At 27.3% G+C, this 24,952-nt stretch overlaps 3 protein-coding genes across 3 annotated transcripts; 1 reads left to right on the top strand and 2 right to left on the bottom strand.

Annotated features, from left to right (window-relative positions):
- Nucleotides 1-951: 951 nt before the first annotated feature.
- LOC113552527 (trypsin 3A1-like) lies at nt 952-2,771 on the top strand (the record flags this gene model as incomplete). The annotated part of the gene is made up of 3 exons (XM_026955392.1): nt 952-1,209; nt 2,141-2,337; nt 2,399-2,771. Coding segments are annotated over exons 1-3 (828 nt in total), but the record flags the coding sequence as incomplete, so codon positions are not given.
- Nucleotides 2,772-14,217: 11,446 nt separating this feature from the next.
- On the bottom strand, nt 14,218-15,883 carry LOC113551706 (elongin-C-like). Its single transcript, XM_026954109.1, has 3 exons — nt 14,849-15,883; nt 14,572-14,771; nt 14,218-14,507 (listed from the first exon to the last, which is right to left on the bottom strand). Exons 1-3 carry the CDS (start codon nt 14,876-14,878, stop codon nt 14,366-14,368), a joined length of 372 nt encoding a protein of 123 aa, XP_026809910.1. The 5' UTR covers nt 14,879-15,883; the 3' UTR covers nt 14,218-14,365.
- Nucleotides 15,884-19,714: 3,831 nt separating this feature from the next.
- On the bottom strand, nt 19,715-21,471 carry LOC113552350 (elongin-C). The gene is made up of 3 exons (XM_026955208.1): nt 21,186-21,471; nt 20,162-20,355; nt 19,715-20,060 (listed from the first exon to the last, which is right to left on the bottom strand). The coding sequence occupies exons 1-3, from the start codon at nt 21,213-21,215 to the stop codon at nt 19,919-19,921; spliced, it is 366 nt and encodes a 121-aa protein (XP_026811009.1). The 5' UTR covers nt 21,216-21,471; the 3' UTR covers nt 19,715-19,918.
- Between the last annotated feature and the right edge of the window lie 3,481 nt (nt 21,472-24,952).

Raw genomic sequence — 24,952 nt, forward strand, 5'->3', positions numbered from 1 at the left:
ATCTGTCTATGCAGAACATATTTGATAATTCAAAAAAATCCTCTTATAATAAAAATTCAAGTATATTCTGGAATACTGGAAATATTGATAATTTCACCAACGCTAGTAAGTTTTTAAAGGAAGAATCTTCAATAAAGTTTGAAGACATTTCTGAATTAGTAAACGAACATTTGACAAACTTAGAAAAATTATTTAACCAATATTTTCCTGAGGATATTCGAGTTAATTATGAGTGGATTGAACAACCATTCGCAGTAGGTATAATGTATAATGACACTAAATAATATGTCTACTGACATTGAAAATCAATTAATTGGGCTTGAGGGGGCTTAGCGCTCCAAAAGACCACCAAGCCCCCTCAAACATTCTTGCAAACATAAAATTCGTCTTCAACCGTCTTGACACCGTATATTATGTTATGTAGACTGTAGATAACAATTAATATTATTAATGATCGCCTCGAATGTTGATACACAAATGCATATGTATAGGCTTATGAGTAAATAAATATAAAATAATATAAATGTATTAAAAAAACGTTTTGTTAATATTCCTTATTTTGTTAGACCAAGAAAATAATTAGTTAACTTGCCCAGCCATGCCTGTTTAAAAGTGCGGGAAAATTTATAGATATTTAAAGAATATTTTATATAATATTTGTTTATCATTAACAATGGGATTGTATACTAATATAGAAGATAGATTAATTTAAGTACCTAGAAACAAACAATAATCAAATTATTTTTAAATAATGAAAGGTACCTATTACCACATCAAGCACCTACCTATATGGTATGTATTTCTTATGTATAAAGATTTGTATGTGTTTTCAAAGGAATTATGTTGTCATGATAATAAAAGTGTATAGTGTATATATTTATAATATGATGTTATTTAACACATTTATATTATTAGTATTATGTAGGTATACAAATGGTAATCTTTGAAAACATGCTGAAAATTATAATAATTTTATTACTGTCAATAAAAAAAGCAATATTTGAACTTAATTTGACTAATAACATAAACATAGGACTTATAGCTAATGGTGAACAATATGATCCTATCAAATTCCCATACGTAGTAGCTTTAAAAATTTTTTCTGAAAACAGGCAGAAAAATTCAATATGTACCGGCTCATTGGTAAAAAAGTTATATGTATTGACCGCTGCTCACTGTGTTCATGGTTCAGACAAAAGTCTTTTAGAAGTAAATATACTTATTAAATATTTCCAATATAATTAACTATATAGTATATCGACCACAAAAAAACTTTAATTACATAACAACTAAAATTTCATTGTAATAGGTATATCTAGGATCAACTAAAAATAATGATTTTCGAAAGGTTGTCAAGCTTTACATTCACAAAGATTATAACCCAGAATCCGATATTATACAAGGAGATCTCAGTCTGTTAAAAGTATGCATCTATCATGTTATCGATTGATTGATCACCACGTATTTACAATATAGTACTTTGCCAGCTGGGCCTAACCATGCTGGCTGACAGATGAATTTACAAACCTATCATTTTTGTTAAAACTTATTGATGGTCGAATAGACTCACCGGTTCGTTTAAACAAACTTAATTTTAAAATCTCAGTTTTCAATTCACGTAATGTCTTCCCCTTTCATATCCCTTCCTTTTTCTATGAATGATGATTATAGCGAACGAAGATCCGTTGTTCCTATTCAGCGAGTAAACAAGTCTTCTTTTATGAGATTTTTATCGCTAAATTAATGATTTTATAATTTATACTGTCGTGTACTTCAATTTCAAGATGAATATCTAAATTTTTAAATTTACCTGATTAAAGTTTGTTTAATATCAACTATCAAGGTTCATTAAAATATTTCAATAACATTGATTCATTGATGTGTTCATTGTATTTATATAAACTTAACCCTTCCACCTTTCGATAATTTTTTATTAAACTCTTACACTTATACTTGCATGCCTTACTTTTGCAGTTATAGATTCATTGTTAAAATTACCTGTTAAGTGTTAGATTTTTACTGTTGTAAATTTCATGAAAATTTATTTATAATTTATTATTTACTGTATAATAATTAAATTGTCTATTATAAATCATACCGTAAGGCATAAATTCATTATTATTATTATATTTATATATAGATAGAAAGCGCATTCCCAGGTGTCAAGAAATACATAGAAATTGGTGGCAAGCCTACAGATTTTGCCAATCACCAAGCCTTGAAATGTATAAGTATTGGATTTGGTTCAATAGATAAGACTGGTGAAATGGGCAGTTCGGGATTTATGATAACTACTAATGTTAGACATGGGGAAACTGAATGTAAAAGTTACCAAAGGTAGGTAATAAATAAAAATAATTCAGTTAATGTTTATAAAATGTATGACTTGTTGATGCAGTGTTGAAATAAAAGACACGTGGCAACAATATTTGTGTTCAGAACCGACGTTACCGGGTCGCACGAAAATGACATGTCCGGGAGACAGCGGTGGTCCAATGATTTGCAACAACAAACTCTATGGAGTATGTAGTTTTTATTTCAACTTCGAAAACGGGAAAAATGAATGTGGTATGCCTAACATGCAGACTGTACACTCGTTCATAAACTATCATTTAAAATGGGTAAATAATATATTAAATAAAGATGATAAAAAAGACGATAAAAAGGGCGATAAAAAGGGCGATAAAAAAGAAGATGATAAAAAAGATGGAGAAAAAAAGAAAAAAAAGAAGAAAAAGAAGAAAAGTTCTGGGAATTCGATTAAACCATACTATAAATTCCACAAAATTTTAACAATATTATTATATTGTGTGTTCATATTTATTTGAAATTGCGCAAAAGTACAATCTTGTGTATTATCTCAATATCTTATCAGTCATCGTACCCATTCATATTAATTATTGTTATTAATTAAATCCATCTTACAAAAGTAAATTTTAAATTTTAAATTTTAATCTTAATGTGTCTAACATTTTAATATATTTATTTATTTTATGATTCACCAATCATTAATATTTCCTCAAATTATGTCAAAATGTATTATTGAGTGGAAATGGTACATTTTCGCACAATCAATAAACAATATCTATAACAATATCAACAATATCTATTCCTAATCCCAACGAATAAAACTTTTTTCTTATTTTCTATATTAGTGTGGCCTACAGTATACATAAAATATAAAACAACATAATTATATCAATTTATAATTTAATTATGAGTGGATTGAACAACCATTCGCAGTAGGTATAATAAATAATGACACTAAATAATATGTCTACTGACATTGAAAATCAATTAATTGGGCTTGAGGGGGCTTAGCGCTCCAAAAGACCACCAAGCCCCCTCAAACATTCTTGCAAACATAAAAATTTTGTAATTTCATTTTTATATATTATATTCTTAAAAAACAAGAAATAAAACACATAATAATTTTTATATTATAAATTTGTTTGTATAATATCTTACACGAAAATTAAAATTATAAGTTGAAACACTGTCCTATAAAAATTTGTTTTATCGTCTGTCGAATATAACAAAATATATATAATTATATTAATTTTGAAATACAATATACAGTGATTCTTTTATCATAAAACACTCATTATTTCAAAAAGTATTCATGTTTTTGAAAACATTTTTTTTACATAATTTCAAGTTGTTAAAAAAACAACGTTTTTATTAAAAAATTATTGGTCCTCTACTCCGCTTGTCTAAACATTAAATATGTATAACTCATTAACTACTCGCTCTAAATTCGATTTTTATGAATCAAAATATTCAGAAAATTATTTTGCTTTGGATTATGAAAATTGAAATTAAAACTCTATGTTGTCTTTCAAAAAAGTAAAAATCTTAAAAAAATATTTAAAAATATAATTTTTTAATAAAAACGTTGTTTTTTTTAAAACTTGAAACTATGTAAAAATATGTTTTCAAAAACATGAATACTTTTTGAAATAATGAATGTTTTATGATAAAAGAATCACCGTGTATAATAATTTTTTACAGTTAAAAAAATTGTTATTTTTTGCTAGATTTTCATTTAAAGTGGTACATTACCGAAACTAGAGAACGGGTTTTGTTATTTGGGATCTTGTTAGATTCACTTAGTCTAGGAGAAGTGCTGTGAAGATTTCCAGAACTTTATCTTCAATCGTTAACTCACTACAAAGCTATAAAGCTGAATAACATAAAAAAAAACTCCCAATAAAATGATTTTTAATTTTATTTTTTTTATGCTCTGTAGTGAATTAATTATAAAATATAAAGTTCTGAAAATCTTCATTGCACTTCTCCTAGCCAATGTGAATCTAACAAGACCCAAACAACAAAATTTGCTCTCCAGTTTTAGAGATCTATCTCACTAAATGAAAATGAAAATAAAATCCATTATACATACATATTGCATAAAATTAATACATTTCTAACGGCTTTGGTTTATGAGAAAAATCGTAGCTCCCCAACTTTTTCAATGGATTTCCGCCTATGCTATCGTGTGATAACAAATTGAAACAAATGTTTTGTGAAACTTTATTAGAAATATTTTGGGCACACTTATGCACGAAAAATTACGCAGAATTAGTTACTAAAGCCATCTCAATTTTATTAATATTTCCAACGACTTATTTCTGCAAAAAGGCGTTTTCTACTATGGCAAATTTGAAAACGTCAAAAAGAAATAGACTTGAAACTAAAGATGATTGACGGATCACGCTTAGTCAAATTTAGCCAAGGTGGAATTTATTATGTGAAAACACTCAAGGACAAAGATCACATTAAATTTATTGTATCATTATTTGTTTTATTTTATATTTTTGTATGAATTCTATACATTTACAATTAAATATTTCACCTACTAAAATGTAATTTTTATTTATTCAGTTTTAATAGTTATACTGCAAAATATTAAGCAATTTTAAATTTTTTACAAAGCTTGCCTGAGTCTCGAAAAATGTAGGCCTAAAAAGGATTTAGGCCCATTTCGCCGAATCCCATCTCACCGAAAACCCATATTGCCGAAACTTATCTCGCCGAAACCCATCTCGCCGAAGCATAGTAAAATAGAATTTTGTTTCATTATAATATTAATTTAAAATATATAGTCAAATAAAATGGTGAAATAATAAAAAATAAATGAAATAATTACATTATAGTAAAAATAATTAATATTTAGCAAAAGTATACAAAAACATTTATCAAAAACTTATAGTAAAAATTAGTAAAAATAATTAATATTTAGTACAAATTTATAAAAACATTTGTCAAAAATTTATAGTTTTATTCAAGATGGAAGTGGTAAATAATCGCGTCTAGATATTCCATAATAGATTTTTGTTCATTTCCAAATCTGAATTAAACATACATTTGAGGTATTAATATAATATTATATAGGTATTATATAGGTAATTATAAAGTTGATTAATTAGTATTTACCGCTCTTTTGCCGTTTTTAATCGGTCTTCTAAAATTTTGTACTTTTTCTCATTTTTGGAGCTTGGTTACATTTTTTTTTTTAATCATAAATAATTTTTCGGCAAAATGAGATTCGAAAAAATAGCATTCGGCCAAGTGGGATTTGTTATCAATCTGTATACAACTGGTTTTTTTTGTCGGTAAAGTGGGATTCGGCGAAATAGGATTCGTCGAAATAGGATGATATCCTAAAGAGTGGGTCGCGAGTCCGAAAAGGTTGAAGACTGAACTATAGGAAAAAATCCCACGGAGTCAAATCGTATGATCGAGGTGAGTAGGTTTGGTGTTTGGACGTGTTCTCTACGAACTTGATGGGACAATATTTGATCGGATGATGAAGAATTTCATGGATCGAATTATGGCGTGTATGGCTAATAGGGGGAAGCCATATGCACGATATTATTTTCATGTTAAACCTCAACCTCTTTTGAAGAGAATGATATGTATTTTTGTTATTTTTATATAAATATATTTGATTTATAGCAGTTTTAAATACGTCGTTCTTTTTGAGACATCCTATAGTTCAGTCAGTCGTAACAAAAATCCGTTAATACTGTAAAAAGTGGAAAATGGAAATGGTACGTTTTGAATTAGCGCTTATAGGTACTCATCAATTAAAAATAATTACATTATTGTTTGTTTCTAAGTATTTAAATTATGTATCTATATTCTACAATATACTATCACATAGTAAATTATGAACGAATATTACATAAATATTACTTTTTAGCACGCTTTATAATGTATTTTTTCACTTTATCACCAGAAAAAAATGAACATAAACAGAAAAATGTTAATTTTTTTCTGTGTTTACACATCACGTATTCGATAAAATTATTCGATTTTCAACTTAAATAGCAAACAATTGGATTTAGTTTATAATTTAGAGAGGTCAAAATATGCTGTACATTAGGTGTCGAGTGAGTCACTATAATTATTTTAGTATAATTAGAATATAATGGATGTGTTGAATTTGAATTCAATAATTTATCATTGTATACGTAAAATAATTCTTAACAAAGATTATTAGTCTATATTATTAACTAAGTATATTTCAAGGTAATAATGTTTTTTGATAAAGCTATTTAAGTTAATTATTTTACTATTAGTAATACGGTAGGTTGATTTAATTTTTGTGAAAATTACATTTATTATATTATTTGTGATTAATTTTAACAATAATATATATATATATATATGTATACTATTACCATATTATATTATTTTTATTAACTTCATCATAACTAAATAAAAAAAGTGGGAAAGTGGGTATCGCTCTGCTGTATAGTAAAGATAGAGAGTAGGTCACTGGTCACTAAAATGGATGTGATAACGATTCTGAACGAAGATGATTTGTCAGTCAATGATGATTAGTAGGATATATTATATTATTATTTATATTTAATTTGTAATATATCTTTATTTTACACAATTTCGTAAGAAATTAAATTTCATACGCTCATAATTTTTTTTCTATATTGACACTGAAATTTTTTTTTATAGTTACTTGAAGGAAAACTTATGGATAACCTTTTATTGGGTTTTTTAACCTTAGGTATAAATCATAACAATTTTATGAATTTTCAACTTCAAAATTCCTTGTAAATTTTCGCGGTTTTGATATATTTCGTAGACATTTGAACTTTAAATGCTTATAAACAAAAATTGTGACTAACAGTTTTTGATTTTTTTACTACGATGAGTACAACTTATAATAAACCTTGTATTAAATTTTAAAGATTTTTTGGGAAGTCAAATTTTTGTTATCGGCAATTCAAGAAAAAAAACTTAGAAAAATCAAAAATTTCAATTGTCTATAAATAGTTTTAAAAAAAGTCAAAATATTTTGAAAATTTAACCGTAAACATATAACGTTAATATACACATTTGGTAAAATTTTCAAGTATTTGCAATGATTCGTTTTTGAGTAACAGCAAAATCAAAAAAAATATTTTGTCGAAAACTGATTATGCGTAAAAATTCCCGTTTTTCCGTTATTTTTTCAGGGTTTTTCTTGACGCTTTTGAAATCTACTGGACATTTTTTGACCCCCTAAAGTACCAACTAGATGAATTTTCCTTTTCAAAAAGGGGCTGAAGTCAAAAATCAAAGCATTATTACTACTCCAAAACGTGATGACAGACACATAAATAAAAAAAAAAAAAATATTTTAAAAAAAAAACACACAACTTTGTGGAATCAATACATTCATCACTCCGTTCAGAATCTAAAATAGTATTTGCATTGAAATTAATATTTATATTAATTCGTCAGTTATTCACACAACTGATGTGTAATACAACACAATAATCCTTGATGAAACATAAATTTGATTAATTCCAAATAAATGTCAACAGTGTATACAATAATATTGTTACAATTCTATGGAATTTATAGTATGGTTTAATCGAATTCCCAGAACTTTTCTTCTTTTTCTTCTTTTTTTTCTTTTTTTTCCCCTCTTCTTTTTTATCACCTTTTTTTTCATCTTTCTTTTCATTTTCTTTCGAAGGTATAACACTATTTACCCATTTTAAAAAATAGTGTATGAACGTGTGTACAGTCTGGACGTCAGGAATACCACAAACAGATTTCCCTTCCCCTATTTTATACATAAAACTGCATATCCCATAAAGCTTGTTGTTACAAATCATTGGTCCACCGCTGTCTCCTTGACATGTCATTCTCAAGTCATCCACTGTCGTCGGTTGCGAACACAAAAATTGTGGCCATCCCACTACTACTCGTCTTCTATTTAAACAAGTTACAAAATCTATACAAATTAACTAAATTATTTGTGTTTATTACCTTTGGTGGTCTTTACAATCGGTTCTGCCATGTCTGACTAAAGCCTCTATCATATTTCCTTCTTCGCCAAAAGTACTCTTATTATCTTTTATACCAAATCCAATAAATATACATTTCAATGCTTTGTGATCGGCAAAATCTTTAGGCTCACCACCAATTTCTATAAATGTATTGAGATTCGGGAATCCGTTTTTTAGCTATATAAAAATGCAATAATAATAACTGTTCTTGTATGTATGTATTATGTATAATTTATAATAGAAAATTGAATTATTATACATTGAATAATAAATTATAAAAATAATTATATGATATTTTTGAAAAATTAATATATTTTTTACGCAACAATTAAAATCTAACAGTTACTTTTAACAATAAATTTATTACTGCAAATGTGGCATGCAAGCAAGTATAAGAGTACAACCAGAAATTATCGAAAAATAGATAGGCTAAATGTATACATTGTACATTTCAATGAAGCAATATTATTGAGCTATTTTAATGAACCTACGTATTAAACAAACTTCAATAAGAAATAGTTGGAAGTTACCACTCAACCATTGGAGTCCACACCAAAATTGGATTTTTAATAAATACGAGTGCCCACGTATAAATAAGCAGCAATAATCTTAGTTCAATAAAAAGGAAATTGCATTAACTTTCAACACACAAATATCTCCATCCGGAAGCTCTGATGCTGGGTCATATCCTTTGGGTATATGAAGCTCAACAACATCTCGAGTAACTGTATTATTCAAAGCTGATCCTTGATATACCTATTAAGCATACATTTAAATTGTTTTTTTTTTGATAACACAATATATTTGACTGATATAATACATAGACATAAAATTTATTACGATGGAAATACTTATCTCATAAGTATACTTACTTTCATCTCATTTATGGTTCTACCAAAAGTACAGTGACCAGCGGTCAATATGTACAATTCGTTTATCAATGAGCCAGTGCAAAGATAACTAAACGCTTTATTCTCAGGCCGAATAGAAATACTCACTACGTACGGATATTTTTTAGCGTCATATCTTTTACCACTACATATAAGTCCGTTGCTGATACTATTAGTTAAAATGTGTTCAAATAATGTTACTTTAATCGATGACAATAATAAAATTATTATAATTTGCATCATACTTTAAATGATTGATGTTTGTATTATCTATATAATATTAATGTACTGCATTAGAATAATATATTATAAATATTTAAATTATAAACTTTTATTAACATGACAACATAAATCTTTTAAAAACATTTTAAAATGTATCTCTTAAACTATCAATACAGGTATATCATATCTATATACCTATGTAAATATGAAAATTGAAATATTTATTGTCACCTGTGTTCTCTAAAATTACTGAACCGATTAACTTGATTTTTTTTTTTAATGAAATAGTACATCGCGCATCAGTTTTTAAGTCGATTTCCGATTTTATGAGTTAACGAAAAATCGAGTATAAAGCCCTAGTATAGATACTTATCTACTTTTCATCATTTTTTTGTCACTTTCATCAGTATCATCATCTTGGTATACCGCCTATAGGGTTATATTAGAGAAAAACGTTTAAACCTAAAAGTATACCTTTATTGATTTATTTTAATATTATAATCGAAACTACAAAAATATAATACTTTTTTCTTATATCATACAATAGACAATAGTGTATAAAAGTTTCATTTTTTAAATCGTTATTTCATAAAACGAATTTTGTCCTCACTTAGCTTATCACACGATCAACCAGAATAAATATGCAAATGCATACAAATCCACGCTCTAGTTATTACCTATATATATTATAATTATATTATTGTAAAGTAAATAATAAGTTTATAATAATAATTATAAATAATGAGTTTTTTTATGACTTATTCTCAATTTTGAATTTTTTATTTGGCTCCATATAGAAAAAGGTTTCCACCCCTAAATTAGGGGTGACTGTATTTTTTTTTTACATCGATATTTCGGTACGATATTTTATACCGGTATGAATCGGTATACCGAAAATATCGTTAAACCGGTATTACCGTCAGCCTTACCCTAAATTAGTGCTTGCGCGCCAGTCACATTAGAACAAGGTGTATCTTTCGACACCGGATCCTGCGAGCGACAACTGGGCCTCTTTTTGAACAAGCTAAGACAGTATTGTTTTTATTTCGATTCACGTGTCAGGAGAGTTCTTTATTTGTGTCACTTAACTGGTTTACTATATCACTGCATATCAATATAATATATATACCGCAATGAGAGGTTAGGTGCATGATAATAATATATTATATATTACTCTAGTAATTTATGCATATATATTCTATAAACGGTGTACTTGATCATATTCTTGAGTACACGACATCGAGAGCTCTACAACAATGTTTACATTGTTACAATAGGTACATCACTACCTACTTATTACTTAAAAATAATTTTATTAAGTGTTAGTTTATAATTAAATTATCTATGATATACTATACCGTTGTAAATAATAAACGAATAAAAATATATATATTAAATATATTTTTTTTATTTTGAACCTTTAAATTTCTGAATTACTTTTAAAATGCCTGGACAGCTTGTTGTGTTGTAACAAATAACATTAAAGTAGATTTATAACAATAATAATAATTGACAATCGACTCTGTTTGTATTTAAATATAAAAAATATGATTGAACACTGGTATTTTTCATTTATTGTCATGTCAATATTCACTAAATACTAATGGTGTTATACTAACATATACCAACATTTTTGGTTTATATCACATTCACCAACGGATATCAACATTCATAAATTGCAGGTATTCACCTCAACAAATATAATATGATAAATATTATAATGAACCTACAATCAGTCGGACCAAAAAAAAAATTATATAAGCATACATAATACATTAACATAGCAACAGAATATATAATATTATTGTTTATAACTACATATTTTTCTTTTTTTTAATTTCAATAATTATAAATTATTGTAATGTGTAACAAAGTTATTATCCATTTTAGATTTTTGATCATTCTTCCACAGCTGGATGTTACTGGTGCGTTAATATGCCTGGTCTCATTGATCTCTGGATTACTTAAAATATTGAATTCTAAATAGTGTAATTCTAGAATCATCATAGTTTGATTTTGATAAGAATGGTTTGAGTGACTGAATATACACTATTCCTTTTTCTTCTCTGAATGGTCTGCTTTTTATTTTGTAACAACATTTCCAACAAATTTTTCAATTACAATAAACTTATATAATATCTATTTGGGTGTTAATTTTATATCTGAAGTTAAAGACTAACTTTACCGAACTAAATCACCTTTTTGAAAAGTTTATTTATTTTAAGTTTATCATAACCCTTTTTTTTATTTTCATTATGTTTTTTTTTTATTGTTTTCTGCTGCTGAATTTCTTGCTTCAACTAATTCGTCTATTTGAACATCTCTGGACTGCAAATATCAAACAAGGTTGTGGCTCTCAAAATTTGTATCTACTGATGATACAACAGATAGAGTTTTTTGAATTTATTATAAAATCTTTCAGCGAAATACCCGAATGGCATGATTTTGATACCAGTGAAAAAGCACATCGCTTATAAACATCAATATTATTAGTTGGAGAATTTATTATTGCATTATTAATAAAGTATTCGGTAAAAATAACGAAAACAAAATGATAAAATGTAGTTAATACATTAATAGCGATTACAAAAATATCAAAAATGTAGCTTATATAAAAATCACAAAAATATTGAACATTTTATTTAACTTGAATTAAAATTATATGCAGTTATATCTTTTAAAAAGTTCAAAGTGTATAATATAATAATTAATAATAACTAAAAAAAATTTGGTATAAATATAAATCAAAAATAAATGTATAATACTTACATTTGCAAATTAAAATTATATGCAATTATGCAATACCTTTTAAAAAGTTAATGATATTAAATAAATTTACCATATCTTCTATTTTTTTTGCTGTGTCTTTATATATATTTTTTTATTTTTCAAATATCCTGCAAATAATTCTTCGTACATCAGCTCTTGAATATTTTGTTCATTCTTTAAGCCATTTATAAAATTCCAAAACGTTGAATGGTATAAACCTTGCAATAATAAAATTAGATATAAAAATAATTTTACTTAATATTTGTTCTCTGCAATCCTTTTTTTTGCCAAATCATAACAATTCCAAAATTCCAAGGGAAATATTGGTATCCTACATGTCTATGTCTACGGCGTCTCCCAATGCAATTGTTTTCGAAGTAGTCAATTAATAGTTTTAATAGATCATTGTTATCTTCAATTTTATCAATATAAAATTGTGAATTCAATAATTCATCAAATGCTGTTACCTACCATTAACGATTTTAGAATATAAACTAAGGCTGGTAACAAGATATGTAATATGTAAAGAAAAATTTGGATCTGATATATATTTTTCAGCTAGGTCAGGTATTTTTTTAATTATTCTCCTCAAACATTGAGTAAAATGGAAAAAAATATCCAGATTGTTTGTTACTTATTACTTAGAAATATGTTTTTAAAGACGATTAAACTGCTATGCTCAAAGTCTATCATAATAGTCCCTGGATTCAAATTGTGCATAGGCGCAAATAAGGAGGCGCTTAGAGGGTATTAACACCCCCAATTTTAAAAATAGCACCCTCAAATACTTTTTATAATATCACAATCAGTAGCTATTCAATGCTATGCCCGTTAAATGAAGAGCTTAAGAACCCTCAGTTTTTTTATTGAAATTGTGGATAATTTATTTTACTTTTGAAAGCAGCAATGTATAAAAAAATCTTGTGTTAACCAATTTTACAAAGCTATAAAATAAAATATGTACTAATATAGTAATATAATATCTACTTATCGCGAAAATCGTAATCACTGTAATTACCTATGTAGCTATATTTGTTATCGTAGTTTTACCGTCGCTCTTTTCACCTAGACCACATAATTAATATTGATAAAATAATTTAGATTTGATTTATCCCTAAAAGTAAATATCAATTTGAGATTAACCAAGGAAACAAAATTATTTAGAAATAGTGCTGAAAAAACATTCCAAAAATGTATACAGCTACACTTGATTTAGCTGGAATATTTCAAGTAGAATTAACAATCCCTAAAGTTAAAGGAAGACAAGTGTATAGAATGAATATTCAAAACAAATCCACTGAAGAATACTAGCATATATCTAAACAGTAAAAACTCTATGTTAGGTAAATATTACATTATAATATTGGTTTGATTTATAACTTATTATACAATTCTTATACATTCTCTATTATGAAAACTCTCTATAACGAAAGAAATCTGTTGGTCCCTTCAAATTTATTATAGAGTATTTATTTCTTGTATGGATTATTACATTCACAAACTTGAACAAGGATTTGTCAATCATAAAATTACACTTAATAATTTAATAATTTTCAATCATTGTTTAAATCCGAAAAAAAAATAAGATAACTTTGTAATAAGCTATGACTGTATGTAATAACAAAACTTATCCAAGTGTCTTCAAACTATTCCAGATCCTTACTACTTTTAGTACTATAGCTGTCAAAACTACATAAAATGAGCGCACCTAATATTTATAATAGTTTTTACTATATTTATTATTGGGTTTATAAAAAAAAAAAAAACAATAATATAATGATAACATTATGTTTCAATTAATAATAATCAATGACTTCTTATTTCCAAACTAAAGTTGTATAAAATTATAAAAAAGTATAATATTAAGTAATGTAAAAAATATGCTAAAAGTAGATAATCAATATAAAAGAATTATTAAACAATCACATTTGTATTTTAACAAAAAAAAATATTATTATCATTCTTTTTTGCTTTTTTTATAGTAACATGTTTAATATTTTGAATAGGTGTTTTAAAATTAAACTTGAGTCAATACTAGTATATAATAGTTATAATCTTTTTGTTAAAAAAAAATTGTTTTTAAAAATAGGGAGATGCATGGATGATATTTTATATAAAATTAAAATATTAATATTACTAAAATAACAAAAGTTAGTAATATTCTGTCGTGGAAGACAGTAGTTAACAGTCTAAAAAGTTGGCAGCCATCAGTAGTTCTAAAGCAATTTGCGGCTTGATAACGAACTCTGGTATTTCTTCTAAACTGTTTTTATAACGAGCTTTGTATGCGAAATACTTACAAACATTAAGCAACACGTGCGATCTAAACAAGAGGAATATATCAAAACTTTTAACTTAGTTTTTCTAACAAAGTCGTTATTGCTTACGGTAACTCCCTGAAGTGTATTTCGTTCGTTTCACTCTCTGAAAACTGACCAGGTCCACTCAACATGGCTTTGATTGTGCCCGATATCAAAGCCAGCTCCCGCTTGATGATGAACTCACATCCATCGCTTGAGATTAACTTCACATACTTAGCATTGGGACCATTGCAATCGCCATGCTCGTTTAAGTCGATCTCGACATCCTACATGTACACACAAATAACATGAGTCTATTTTTCGGAATTGTGTGATGAATTTTTTATATAAATGTTTTCATTACCTCTCTTTCTTGATCTGTGTCGACGATCATATTTTTCGATTTACACTTTTTAAGTCAGAACCGTGTACTAATCAAAGGACCAACACTTATGGATACAAAATTGAGGTGCAATACTCTAGCCAAACACCAATAACGAAAATAATTGTATACTATTATTGACGGTCAACAAACAATATTAGCAATATCCCTGGAGTCCGGTCCTGCACAGGTTTCACTTTTCAGGGCTCACTTACTCGCATAGATTCACTTGTGGCTTGGTAGGTAGTTGGTAATAATCGATGATCAATACCGTGGTCAATACTCAATGTTGTCATATTAGATAATAATGATAATTATTATATCATAAGACTGCGCACGGGCGCAGGACGCTATCTGGTTGTTCGCCTCATCTGACTCGGGGTAGTAACGACTCCGCGGCGCACCACAACTTCGTCCGCCTCTACCTAGTCGCAACCCTGGCAGACGATATCGACACATATAACTAGGCACGAACACCAGACCCATGTCCTCACCATGATATAATCATGGTCCTCACAAACGCCGGCCGGTAAAATGTTTTTGTGTGCCCCGCCAAAATAGTTAATATAACTACCTCGATTATTATCCGATACCACAGCCGTGTGCCCGTGTCTAATACATTATTTAGTTAAATACAGTGCACCAGATTATCATGTATAGACATTTTACAATATTTTAATTTATACAAATTGATAATTCTGAAAAAGGAGTCGAAGTTCTAGATTCATTTTAGTTATACAGGCATTATAGGAAACAGCCCCTCTATATCAAGGTTTATTATAGATTATAATCTTACACGATCTATGAACTCTATATCCACGGACTAATCTATATCTTAGTCAGTGTCTATGATTTGTGATTTGTGGTGATATCCATATCTCGCTGTTATTGTTGTTTGGGGTGTTGTTAGACTCACATTGGCTAGGAGAAGTGCAGTGAAGATTTTCAGAACTTTATATTTTATAACTAGTTCACTACAAAGCTTCAAAAAAAATTAAATCACTTTTTATTGGGCGTTTTTTATGTTTTTCAGCTTTATAGCTTTGTAGTGAGTTAGCAATTAAAAATATAGTTCTGAAAATCTTCACAGCACTTCTCCTAGCCAATGTGAATCTAATAAGACCCCAAATAACAAAATCCCTTCTCCAGTTTCTGTAATCTACTATGCTAAATTAAAATCTAGCAAAAATAACTATTTTATTAACTGTGAAAAATTAAATAATTTTTTTTAAAATCTTGAATCTCACACTTTGTATCTACTAGATAATCCCTTTTTAATGAGCTATCAACCAACTTTTTAGCTATAATAGTTTTGGAGAAAAGTTAAAAAATAGAAATGTTGGAACTGTTTACACCGACGTTTTTGTGGATTCAAATTGATAAACCGCTTAGGTGTGATATCGGATCTCTCACATTAATATTTTATATTTTTTAATATTTTATTTTATATTAGTTAAAGCTAGCTTAATTATCTCCCAACTCATTACAACGAAGTTACATTTTTATTATTTTCCAATTTAACACAAATTCTTGAAGTTTTAAAAATTCTGACTTTTCATTTCAATTACCATACCTACTTAATAAAAAATCAAGAATGTAAAAATATTGTGATTTATTTAATTGTATAATACAATTCATTATCTTGGTTAAGTAATGACAACACTACTGCATAATTAAATGTTTTTCTACATGGATCACAAAACCGTGTTTACGAACAGGGGTGTATTTACATGTTTCCCGAGTATAGCCTGTGGAAAATTACCACCTTAAAAATTTTCCTTTGTTGACACATGCCTATAGTGCTTGCACAGGGGTGTATTTAGGTATATATTTTTTTAAGAGGAGCTAAGGTATTTTCTCCAACCAAAATTTCCTAATTCAGCCTATTAAAAACAAGAGTTAGGAATTTAGTACTTGCACAATTTTAATTTTTGTTATAATTTTTAATGTTTTCAAAAAATTAATAATGTGATAAAATATATTATAATATAACAAATTATATTAAATTTAAATTTCTTTCTTTTCCACTGTTGGCAAATTTGTCTGATAAAATGTCGACCCGTTTCTATTTTTTGGAAAGACATGGGTAAATAAATGTCTCTATGAAAAGCTAAAAGTGCAAGTCCCATTAGCCTGAATAGTGGATTCTAAAGTTTAAATATGTTTTAGTCTTCTGAACGTCATAAACTTAATTAATTGGATACACATGCTAAAAGTAATTTACATTTAACATGTATGGTTAAATGGTCAGCATATCAGAAGGCAAAAGTAACAGGGAGTGTTTATTCTCAAATATCTTCGCAACATACATTGATGGTTGAAAGTAATAAAAAATATATGAAAATATTAATTGATATTGTTTTATTTATAAGTTGTCAAGGAATTGGTTTTCGAGGACACGACAAGACAAAAGATTCTCTAAATCAAGGTACTAAACTAATATCTAAGTAATAATTAATAATATTGCTATTATTCTGAAATAATCTTAAATGTAAAATACTAAAATATCCAATAATTATGATAATATTATTTGTGGAAAATTCAATATATTTTCAGGAAAGTTTAAAGAAATATGTAAATTTTTAGCAAAAAAATTTAATCTGAAAACCAATTATTCAAGTCATATAATTCAAGATGAACTTAAAAATATATGTGCAGATATTGTGAAAGATATTGAAGATATTGAGGTGTTTGGAATTATGTGTGATGAAGCAAGGTAAAATATATATTATTATGTTTTATACATGGACTAGTTGTTTAATTTTTATTAAATTAATTTATAGGTGTTACAAAAAAGAACTAATGGCATTATGTGTAAGGTATGTCAAAAATCTAGATGTCGTTGAGAGATTTTTTGGTTTTATAGATTGTTCTAAGAAACAAGATGCTGAATCTTTTTATCAACACATATTATGATATTTGAAAAAGTGTAACCTTAGTTCTAAACCACAAATAATTGCTCAGTCATATGATGGTGCAATGAAGCAATTGGTATATTATAATTTATAATAACTAATAAGTAATAATTTTTTAATGAATAAAAGTTCAGTTTTTTTGTTTTAGGAATATTAGCAAATTTAAAAAGTGGACGATTTATAGTTTATTTATTTATCTTACACAAAGTATTAATTAATATTAATATTGTTGCCAACAAATTTCAAGAAAAAACTGCAACCTTAAGGCAATTTAAAAATATTATTCAAGGTGTGATGATGACTTTTAAAAATGTAAGAACAACAGAATATTCTTCTCAGCTTTGGTGTGAAATAGAAACCTTTGCTAAAGCCAATGACATATCAATAGTAACACCATCTAAAGGTAAGCATTGATTATACATATATATTTATTTATAATTCGTAATTTTAAGTAAATATTTACTTAACTAGAATGTAAAAGAAAAAGACAAGAGCTGACAATTTTTAAACATGTTGATGTTACTGCAACCACATGTGCTGAACATAGTATCAATGAAACTAATGAAACCATTGAAGGTTATTTTTAAAAAAATGCATTCTTTCCTGTATTTAATGCTATCTTGATAAATCTGGAAAAAAGGTTTTCTCCTGAAAGCCTTTAAATGGCTACAGCTGTTGATCAATTTATTCAACTTAAGTTTGAGGAAAGTATTACAGATCAATATTGTATATTGAAAAAAACATAACTAAATGTATTAATACCGTTACTGTTATTGATATATTTGAAAAAAAAAATAGATTAATAACATAAAAATAAAAACAAATTTAATAGCTTTAAATATTTATTTTTTTATGTTCATATAACCTATACATTTTTGGTGCCTCAGCTATAATAAAGTAGGAGAGCCACTAGCTTGTAGGTTGATGTGTTTAATAATACTAAATACACTAATGGATATGGTAAAATGGATGTGACCAGATATCCTCATATGCTTAGCCCCCTCCACCATAAAATACGCCACTGTTTATGGACTAATATAGAATGGCTCATCGCTATTCACAACCTATAAGTTTGGGTACAAATATTGAAATATAATTTATAAATTTCAAATAATAAAAGAATTATTATATTGAAAACTGAAATTGTTATTGATGACAATTTGATACAATGGCAATGTATATGTTCATATGTAATAGATATGGTATTATCACAGTATAATAGTAGAAAATAATAGGTAACAGATAATATGCAGTCATCCTTAAATATAATATATATACTATAAACTTTTCTATGCATTCTCTACAAAACAAACTGTAGAAATTTCTTACACCCATTGAACTGCATATTATGCATAGTAAAAATATGAAAATGTATACAAATCTGGACTATAGTTATTACTAATAAATTGAACTGATATAACTTATAACTAAAATAATTGAATATCATTTATATTTAGTAGTGTTATAAATATAAATATTGTTTTTTAAAATGTTTATTATCATCTCATCTCTTTGATAGCTGTTTTTGTGTGCATTACTACAATTAACATTATACTATAATATAAACATTTCAAATTACATGATACATACTTGAACCACTTAATTGAGATTAAAACAAGTTATATTATACAAGATTTAAATATTCAAATACTTTATTTGATAAAAAATTATGTAAAATATATTTTGTTTAAAATGCCTATTAACAATTATATATGTGTGTATTTTCCATTTTTTTTTTTTTTAAGTTTTTACTATTTTAGTATTAATTAATACAATAATCGTTTTATATTTTATTGATTGATTTGATTTTTATTATTATTGTTATTATTATCTGTACTATTTGTTTATTTAACAAATATTAAATTAGTAACATTTAAGATTTTATAAAATGTAGATAATTAAATTATGTTTAAAAAAAAAATACAAAATTGAATATTGTTATATTACAAAGAAACCATTAATTTATATATTGTATATCTATGCCCAAATTATAATTTATAGATACAATAAATAATATTAATTACAAATTATTATTTACCATTCCAATAATTATCAAGGCAAGAATGTTTTAAAAGCTTAGATTGTTTAAATTTTGTAATTATAATAATTTGAAAATATCTGTTTTTATTACTTAGCATTAACAATCCAAAAAATTAGCTGCCATCAGAAGTTCTAAAGCAATTTGTGGTGGAATAGGGAACTCAGGAATTTCAGTTGAGCTGTTTGTATAGCGAGCTTTATATGTGAAGTACATACACACCTTTTGTAAAACGTGAGAACTACAACAAAAACAACAAAAAAGAATATTTTTAGGGCTTCTGTTACCAGGGATTGTATAATATTATATATTTATATGATGGTTGTCGCCACCGCTACTTACGGTATTTCTCTGAAGTGGATTTCATTTGTTTCATTTTCTGAAAACTGGCCGGGGCCACTTAACATAGCTTTTATTGTGCCTGACATCAAGGCATGCTCCCGTTTGACAATAAACTCATGACCATCACTAGATATTAGCTTGACATACATGGCATCTGGACCTTCGCATCCACCATATCCCGAATTCTCCTCATCCTAAACACAAAAAAGCATTAATATTAGAGCTCGGATTTATATATATTTATGTTACCAAAATATGTGCTAAAAACCTCAAAATATATATTTTACTAATATGATTTATTTATTATTATTTAATTATATAATAATATAATATATCCATATGAGTTTCTAATGAAACAAATTACATTTTAAATAAGTAGTAAAATTATTTTTAAAAAAAAGGTATTAAAAATATAAATAAAAATACTAATTATCTTGATTACAATTTATGATAACATGAATTTTTAAATTTTCAAATAAAGATCTTCGATCTGATCGTAAAATTGCCATATACCGACTAAATAATTTTAAGTCGCAGTAAAAATAATATATTTACATATAAATCCGAGCCCAAATTATTACACTTAAATTGATTATTGTAACAAAATTATAGTATTCAAATTTTACTATTATATGATGTGTGTCATGTTGTATTCGTTCTGTATTATCACAGGCCCGCCATATAGGATAACCATTTTTGATTATTTAACAATATGTATAATCTTATTATATAAAATAATAATACAGCCTACCAATTATATATGTTCTGAACTAATCTCAATTCATCATTTTCCCCATGTATTGCTAACAGATTTCAATATAATAAAATACATTTTTATAGGTGCCTATAACTAAGTATTATGTTTTGTCTAATATTTTTTTTTAAAACCTTTCATATTCATATGTTTGCTATCTGGCTGCTACTGGTACACCATACCAGAGATAGGCAACATTATTATTATAATTATTACTACGTAACAGACAACAGTCTTTTAGTTAAACATAATCACAATTATCGTCATTACCTGACCGTCTTCAACCATGTCGACGCTCATCTTATCGCACGATGTGTGAACAATGACGGCAAAGACAAACCACGTTCACGGACAAAACGAACAGTCAATTCACGTTTAGGTAGACGAAGAGGTATTCCTCCAGTCTCTAATTCTCCAAGTAGTCCAAGTTAACGGGCGATGTCGGTAATCCGTGAAAACAACTTAGCGTCAAGTGCAGTACTGTAGTAATGTAGTGGTCTTGGTCTATAGACGTCTAGTGGGGCATAATATTTTGCTACCACAGTCCACGATGTGTCGCGGGTCGCGGTGGCATTATCAAACATATTCTCCACTACGGCAATAGATAATATCGGAAACGTTCAACTTCACTACTAGATCGTGGTTCAAACTTCAGTCATGGGTAAACAAAAACTCGATCAGCTGTTTGAGTGTCATTTTCATACATAGATAATTATTAAGAAATTACTTTTTAAAAAGATATTAAATTCAGTTAATTCTCTACTTCATAGTTCGTATATATATATATATATATAATTCCATGATTGAAATGACAATTAACAACCATTGACTATTGTTCATTACATTGTTTGCTCCGGACGCTCCGGCCCCCGGCTTTTTTGTATTTAAAACAGATATTTATCTGACATCTGTGCTACAACTACAATAAAATTCTCATATTGCATATTATACTCAGTCCAGCGAGATAACGCCTTGCAGACCGGCCAAAATCAGTTTTTCTGCTCATTCTCAAGTGACATTCAGTCATAGGCGAACCATTTTTGGTAGCAGTGTGACGCGGCGGGATGTTGCGCAGAATTTGCGCGTTCTCTCGCTGGACTGAGTATAGACGCATAGTACAAAATATAAACAACATGGTGTGATCGCTGGGTTTAGTTCAAGACTCAAGTCACGATTAGTTGACACAATACCATTGATTATAAAATAAACTACCAACAAAATATTACTATATAATCAAACGTATATAGATTATATACCCGTGGCTAAATAGTAAATACTCAACTATTTAACCATGTAAGTACCTACTACCTATCTATAGAAAATTTTAATAATAATAACATAAATTATTTTAATAATGATATGCATGATGTGATATAATATAATAAAATGGGTATAATCTATACTATTATAATATAAAGAGAAGTCGTATTTCGACGTTTTATTTATTTATTTATTTTTTTGAACTCCTATATTATTATGTAGGTAAATTATATGAATCTTGATATGTTTTTTGATATAGGTGGTAGTAGGTACTTATGTTAACGAGCAGTGGTGGATCTAGGTTTATTTCTTTTTTTTTTGGGGGGGGGCAACATTTTTCATATTAATTTTATAAACACAATTTAGAATTAGATATTAGGCCTGCCTTATAAATATAATATAACTGCCAAGTGGGGGGACTCTAATTGATATAACAAGTTTATATAATATGATACAATAATAATAAAATATAATATAATATATACCTTATATATAATATATATATTATATTATTATAATTTATAATAATTAAATACTAAAAGTAAAATACCTAAATGACTTTAATAGCTATATCGAAAAAACATATTAGGTACTTGTTGATATTGGCTGAAAGACCGTTTTCGACGTTTTCGCTTTGAATCGTTTTTCGTATAAAATGGTAAATCGTTGAATTCAAATTAAATAGATATCGCTAGTTTCCGCCGAAAATGAACGCTTAATCTCTAAGTCTCCGCTTAGAATAGTTTTCTGTTTAAAACTAATTATATCTTTAAAATTAGATTTAAATTCAAATTCAATACACCTTTAAAAGTGACCTATACTCGTCACCAAATGTATAGACGTATAGTCATATAGCAGAACATTACCACTTTATACCTTTTTATTATTATTATAATTATTTATTAGGACGCCTGTTTTAGAGATGAATAAAAAAAAAAAATTAAATTAATATTATTTTAAATAAAATACCTATACAAATATACCTACTTATATTGCTAAATATATAAAAACTAGTTATCAATGAAGCTGGCAGTTTATTTTCTGAACTCAGATGAGATTTAATTACTAATTAATCAATATATATTATAAATAAATGTATCGTAGTTCAATTATGAGTTAGCCATCAAGCCGCATAAATAGTAAATATAATTAGATATTACTTGGCAGTTTAGCACATACCTATCGATAATAATATATAATACATTTCCATCGCGTGTTAAACAGAAATAGATACTCCTATAATGTATTCGTCATCAAGTCATCTCATTTTAACATGCTAGCTTGGGCTAAAATAATTACAATACGTGGTGAGCATTCCACTTATTATATTCTAACTTCTAACCTAACCTATGTTCAATGCGAAAATTCATCGATTATATACAATATAAGTACCTATACATTACATTAAATTATTGAAATACAACCTACCTACATATGTATGTACTAGGTATATAAATTATAAATATATAAAATTCAAAAGTATGTTTTAAAACAATAACATCGCCATTGTCGCACATACAGTCCACGGGGGTGCCAGAGTGTGCTTAGACGCTTAGCACCCCCAGCTTTGAGCTAAAAATATTGTTAAAAGTGTAATTTTGCGTTTATAAAAATAAGTTTAATAAGTTTGTATTATTGTATTGGTAATGCACTAATACCATGGACGATGGACGTAGGTACTGAAATAATTTACATATTATGTATGTACAATATTGGGTATTTGGGTTTGCGATGTTAATATGTTACCTATTTATAATTATAACGCATTTGGATTTTGGAAACAATAAGCTATCGGCTTATCAATATTTAATTTATAGGTAATTTTATTTTACAATTTGGTTTTTACGAATTAAATGTTCAGTACCTAAATAAATCTCACAACAATTTGGTCAATAAAAAAGGTCTTTTAATAGTGATGTACTGATGTCTTATGATGTTTTAGGAGCTTAATATAAAAATTTAATAGCATAGATAGTTTTAAAGTTTGAGAATACTTACGTAAAGGTTTAATATATTATATTTTTTAGTAACTATAATCAGGGGCGTCATGATTTAACACTCAATCCCCCCCCTAGGCACGCTCCTGACTTAATCATAAAACGTTGTATATTCATTTCCAAAAATACCTTCGATGTCATATCTTATTGCAGTATAACGTATAACCAGGCGCGATCGCAGAGGGGTTTTGGATGTTTAGACCCCCTGCGAAATATCGGGAACAAAAAATAAATTACCTGACCTACAAATTAATAGTATGATATTTATGTACATTTTTTCACGTTTCTGAAATAAAATATTAGAATTGTTTGTTATCATTTTAAGAGCAAATTTTAGTAATGTTTATCATTAATCCTACCTTAAAAATATATAATAGTAATTCGTAATTACATCAATATTTTTCTGTCTCTCTGCAGTATTTGCATTTATTATATATACATAAAGAAGACTGATGTGGGCAGGTCGTGCTTAGAGGAAAAAAGATGCTATGATAAACACAGTAATTAAAGAGGAACCAAAAGGAAAAAGACTACTAGGCAAACCACGCCTCAGATAGGAAGACTGTGTGAAGAGAAAAGTTAAAGAAGTAGACCCAAGAGCAAACTGGAGGGAAATAGCTGAGAACAGAATAAGATGGAGGGAAATTTGTTTTACGGATGGTCTTAAAGACCGGAAAACCAAAAAAAAAAAAAAATATGTATATATAGTACTAAAGATTTACTGACGTAGTATTTATGCTATATTATTCCCTTGCAGAGTGCAGCACTACCTATTTGTTC

Source organism: Rhopalosiphum maidis, chromosome 2, assembly GCF_003676215.2.
Source record: "Rhopalosiphum maidis isolate BTI-1 chromosome 2, ASM367621v3, whole genome shotgun sequence".
Classification (NCBI taxonomy): Eukaryota; Metazoa; Arthropoda; class Insecta; order Hemiptera; family Aphididae; genus Rhopalosiphum; species Rhopalosiphum maidis.

What these genes read in the sequence shown, in the direction of transcription:
- LOC113551706 (XM_026954109.1), bottom strand. Translation starts at nt 14,878, where the DNA reads ATGATCGTCGACACAGATCAAGAAAGAGAG. An exon ending in ACACAGATCAAGAAAGAGAG is followed by an intron (nt 14,772 to 14,848) that starts GTAATGAAAACA and finishes GTGTACATGTAG; the next exon opens with GATGTCGAGATCGACTTAAA. An exon ending in ATACACTTCAGGGAGTTACC is followed by an intron (nt 14,508 to 14,571) that starts GTAAGCAATAAC and finishes CCTCTTGTTTAG; the next exon opens with ATCGCACGTGTTGCTTAATG.
- LOC113552350 (XM_026955208.1), bottom strand. Translation starts at nt 21,215, where the DNA reads ATGAGCGTCGACATGGTTGAAGACGGTCAG. An exon ending in ACATGGTTGAAGACGGTCAG is followed by an intron (nt 20,356 to 21,185) that starts GTAATGACGATA and finishes TTTTGTGTTTAG; the next exon opens with GATGAGGAGAATTCGGGATA. An exon ending in ATCCACTTCAGAGAAATACC is followed by an intron (nt 20,061 to 20,161) that starts GTAAGTAGCGGT and finishes TTTTTGTTGTAG; the next exon opens with TTCTCACGTTTTACAAAAGG.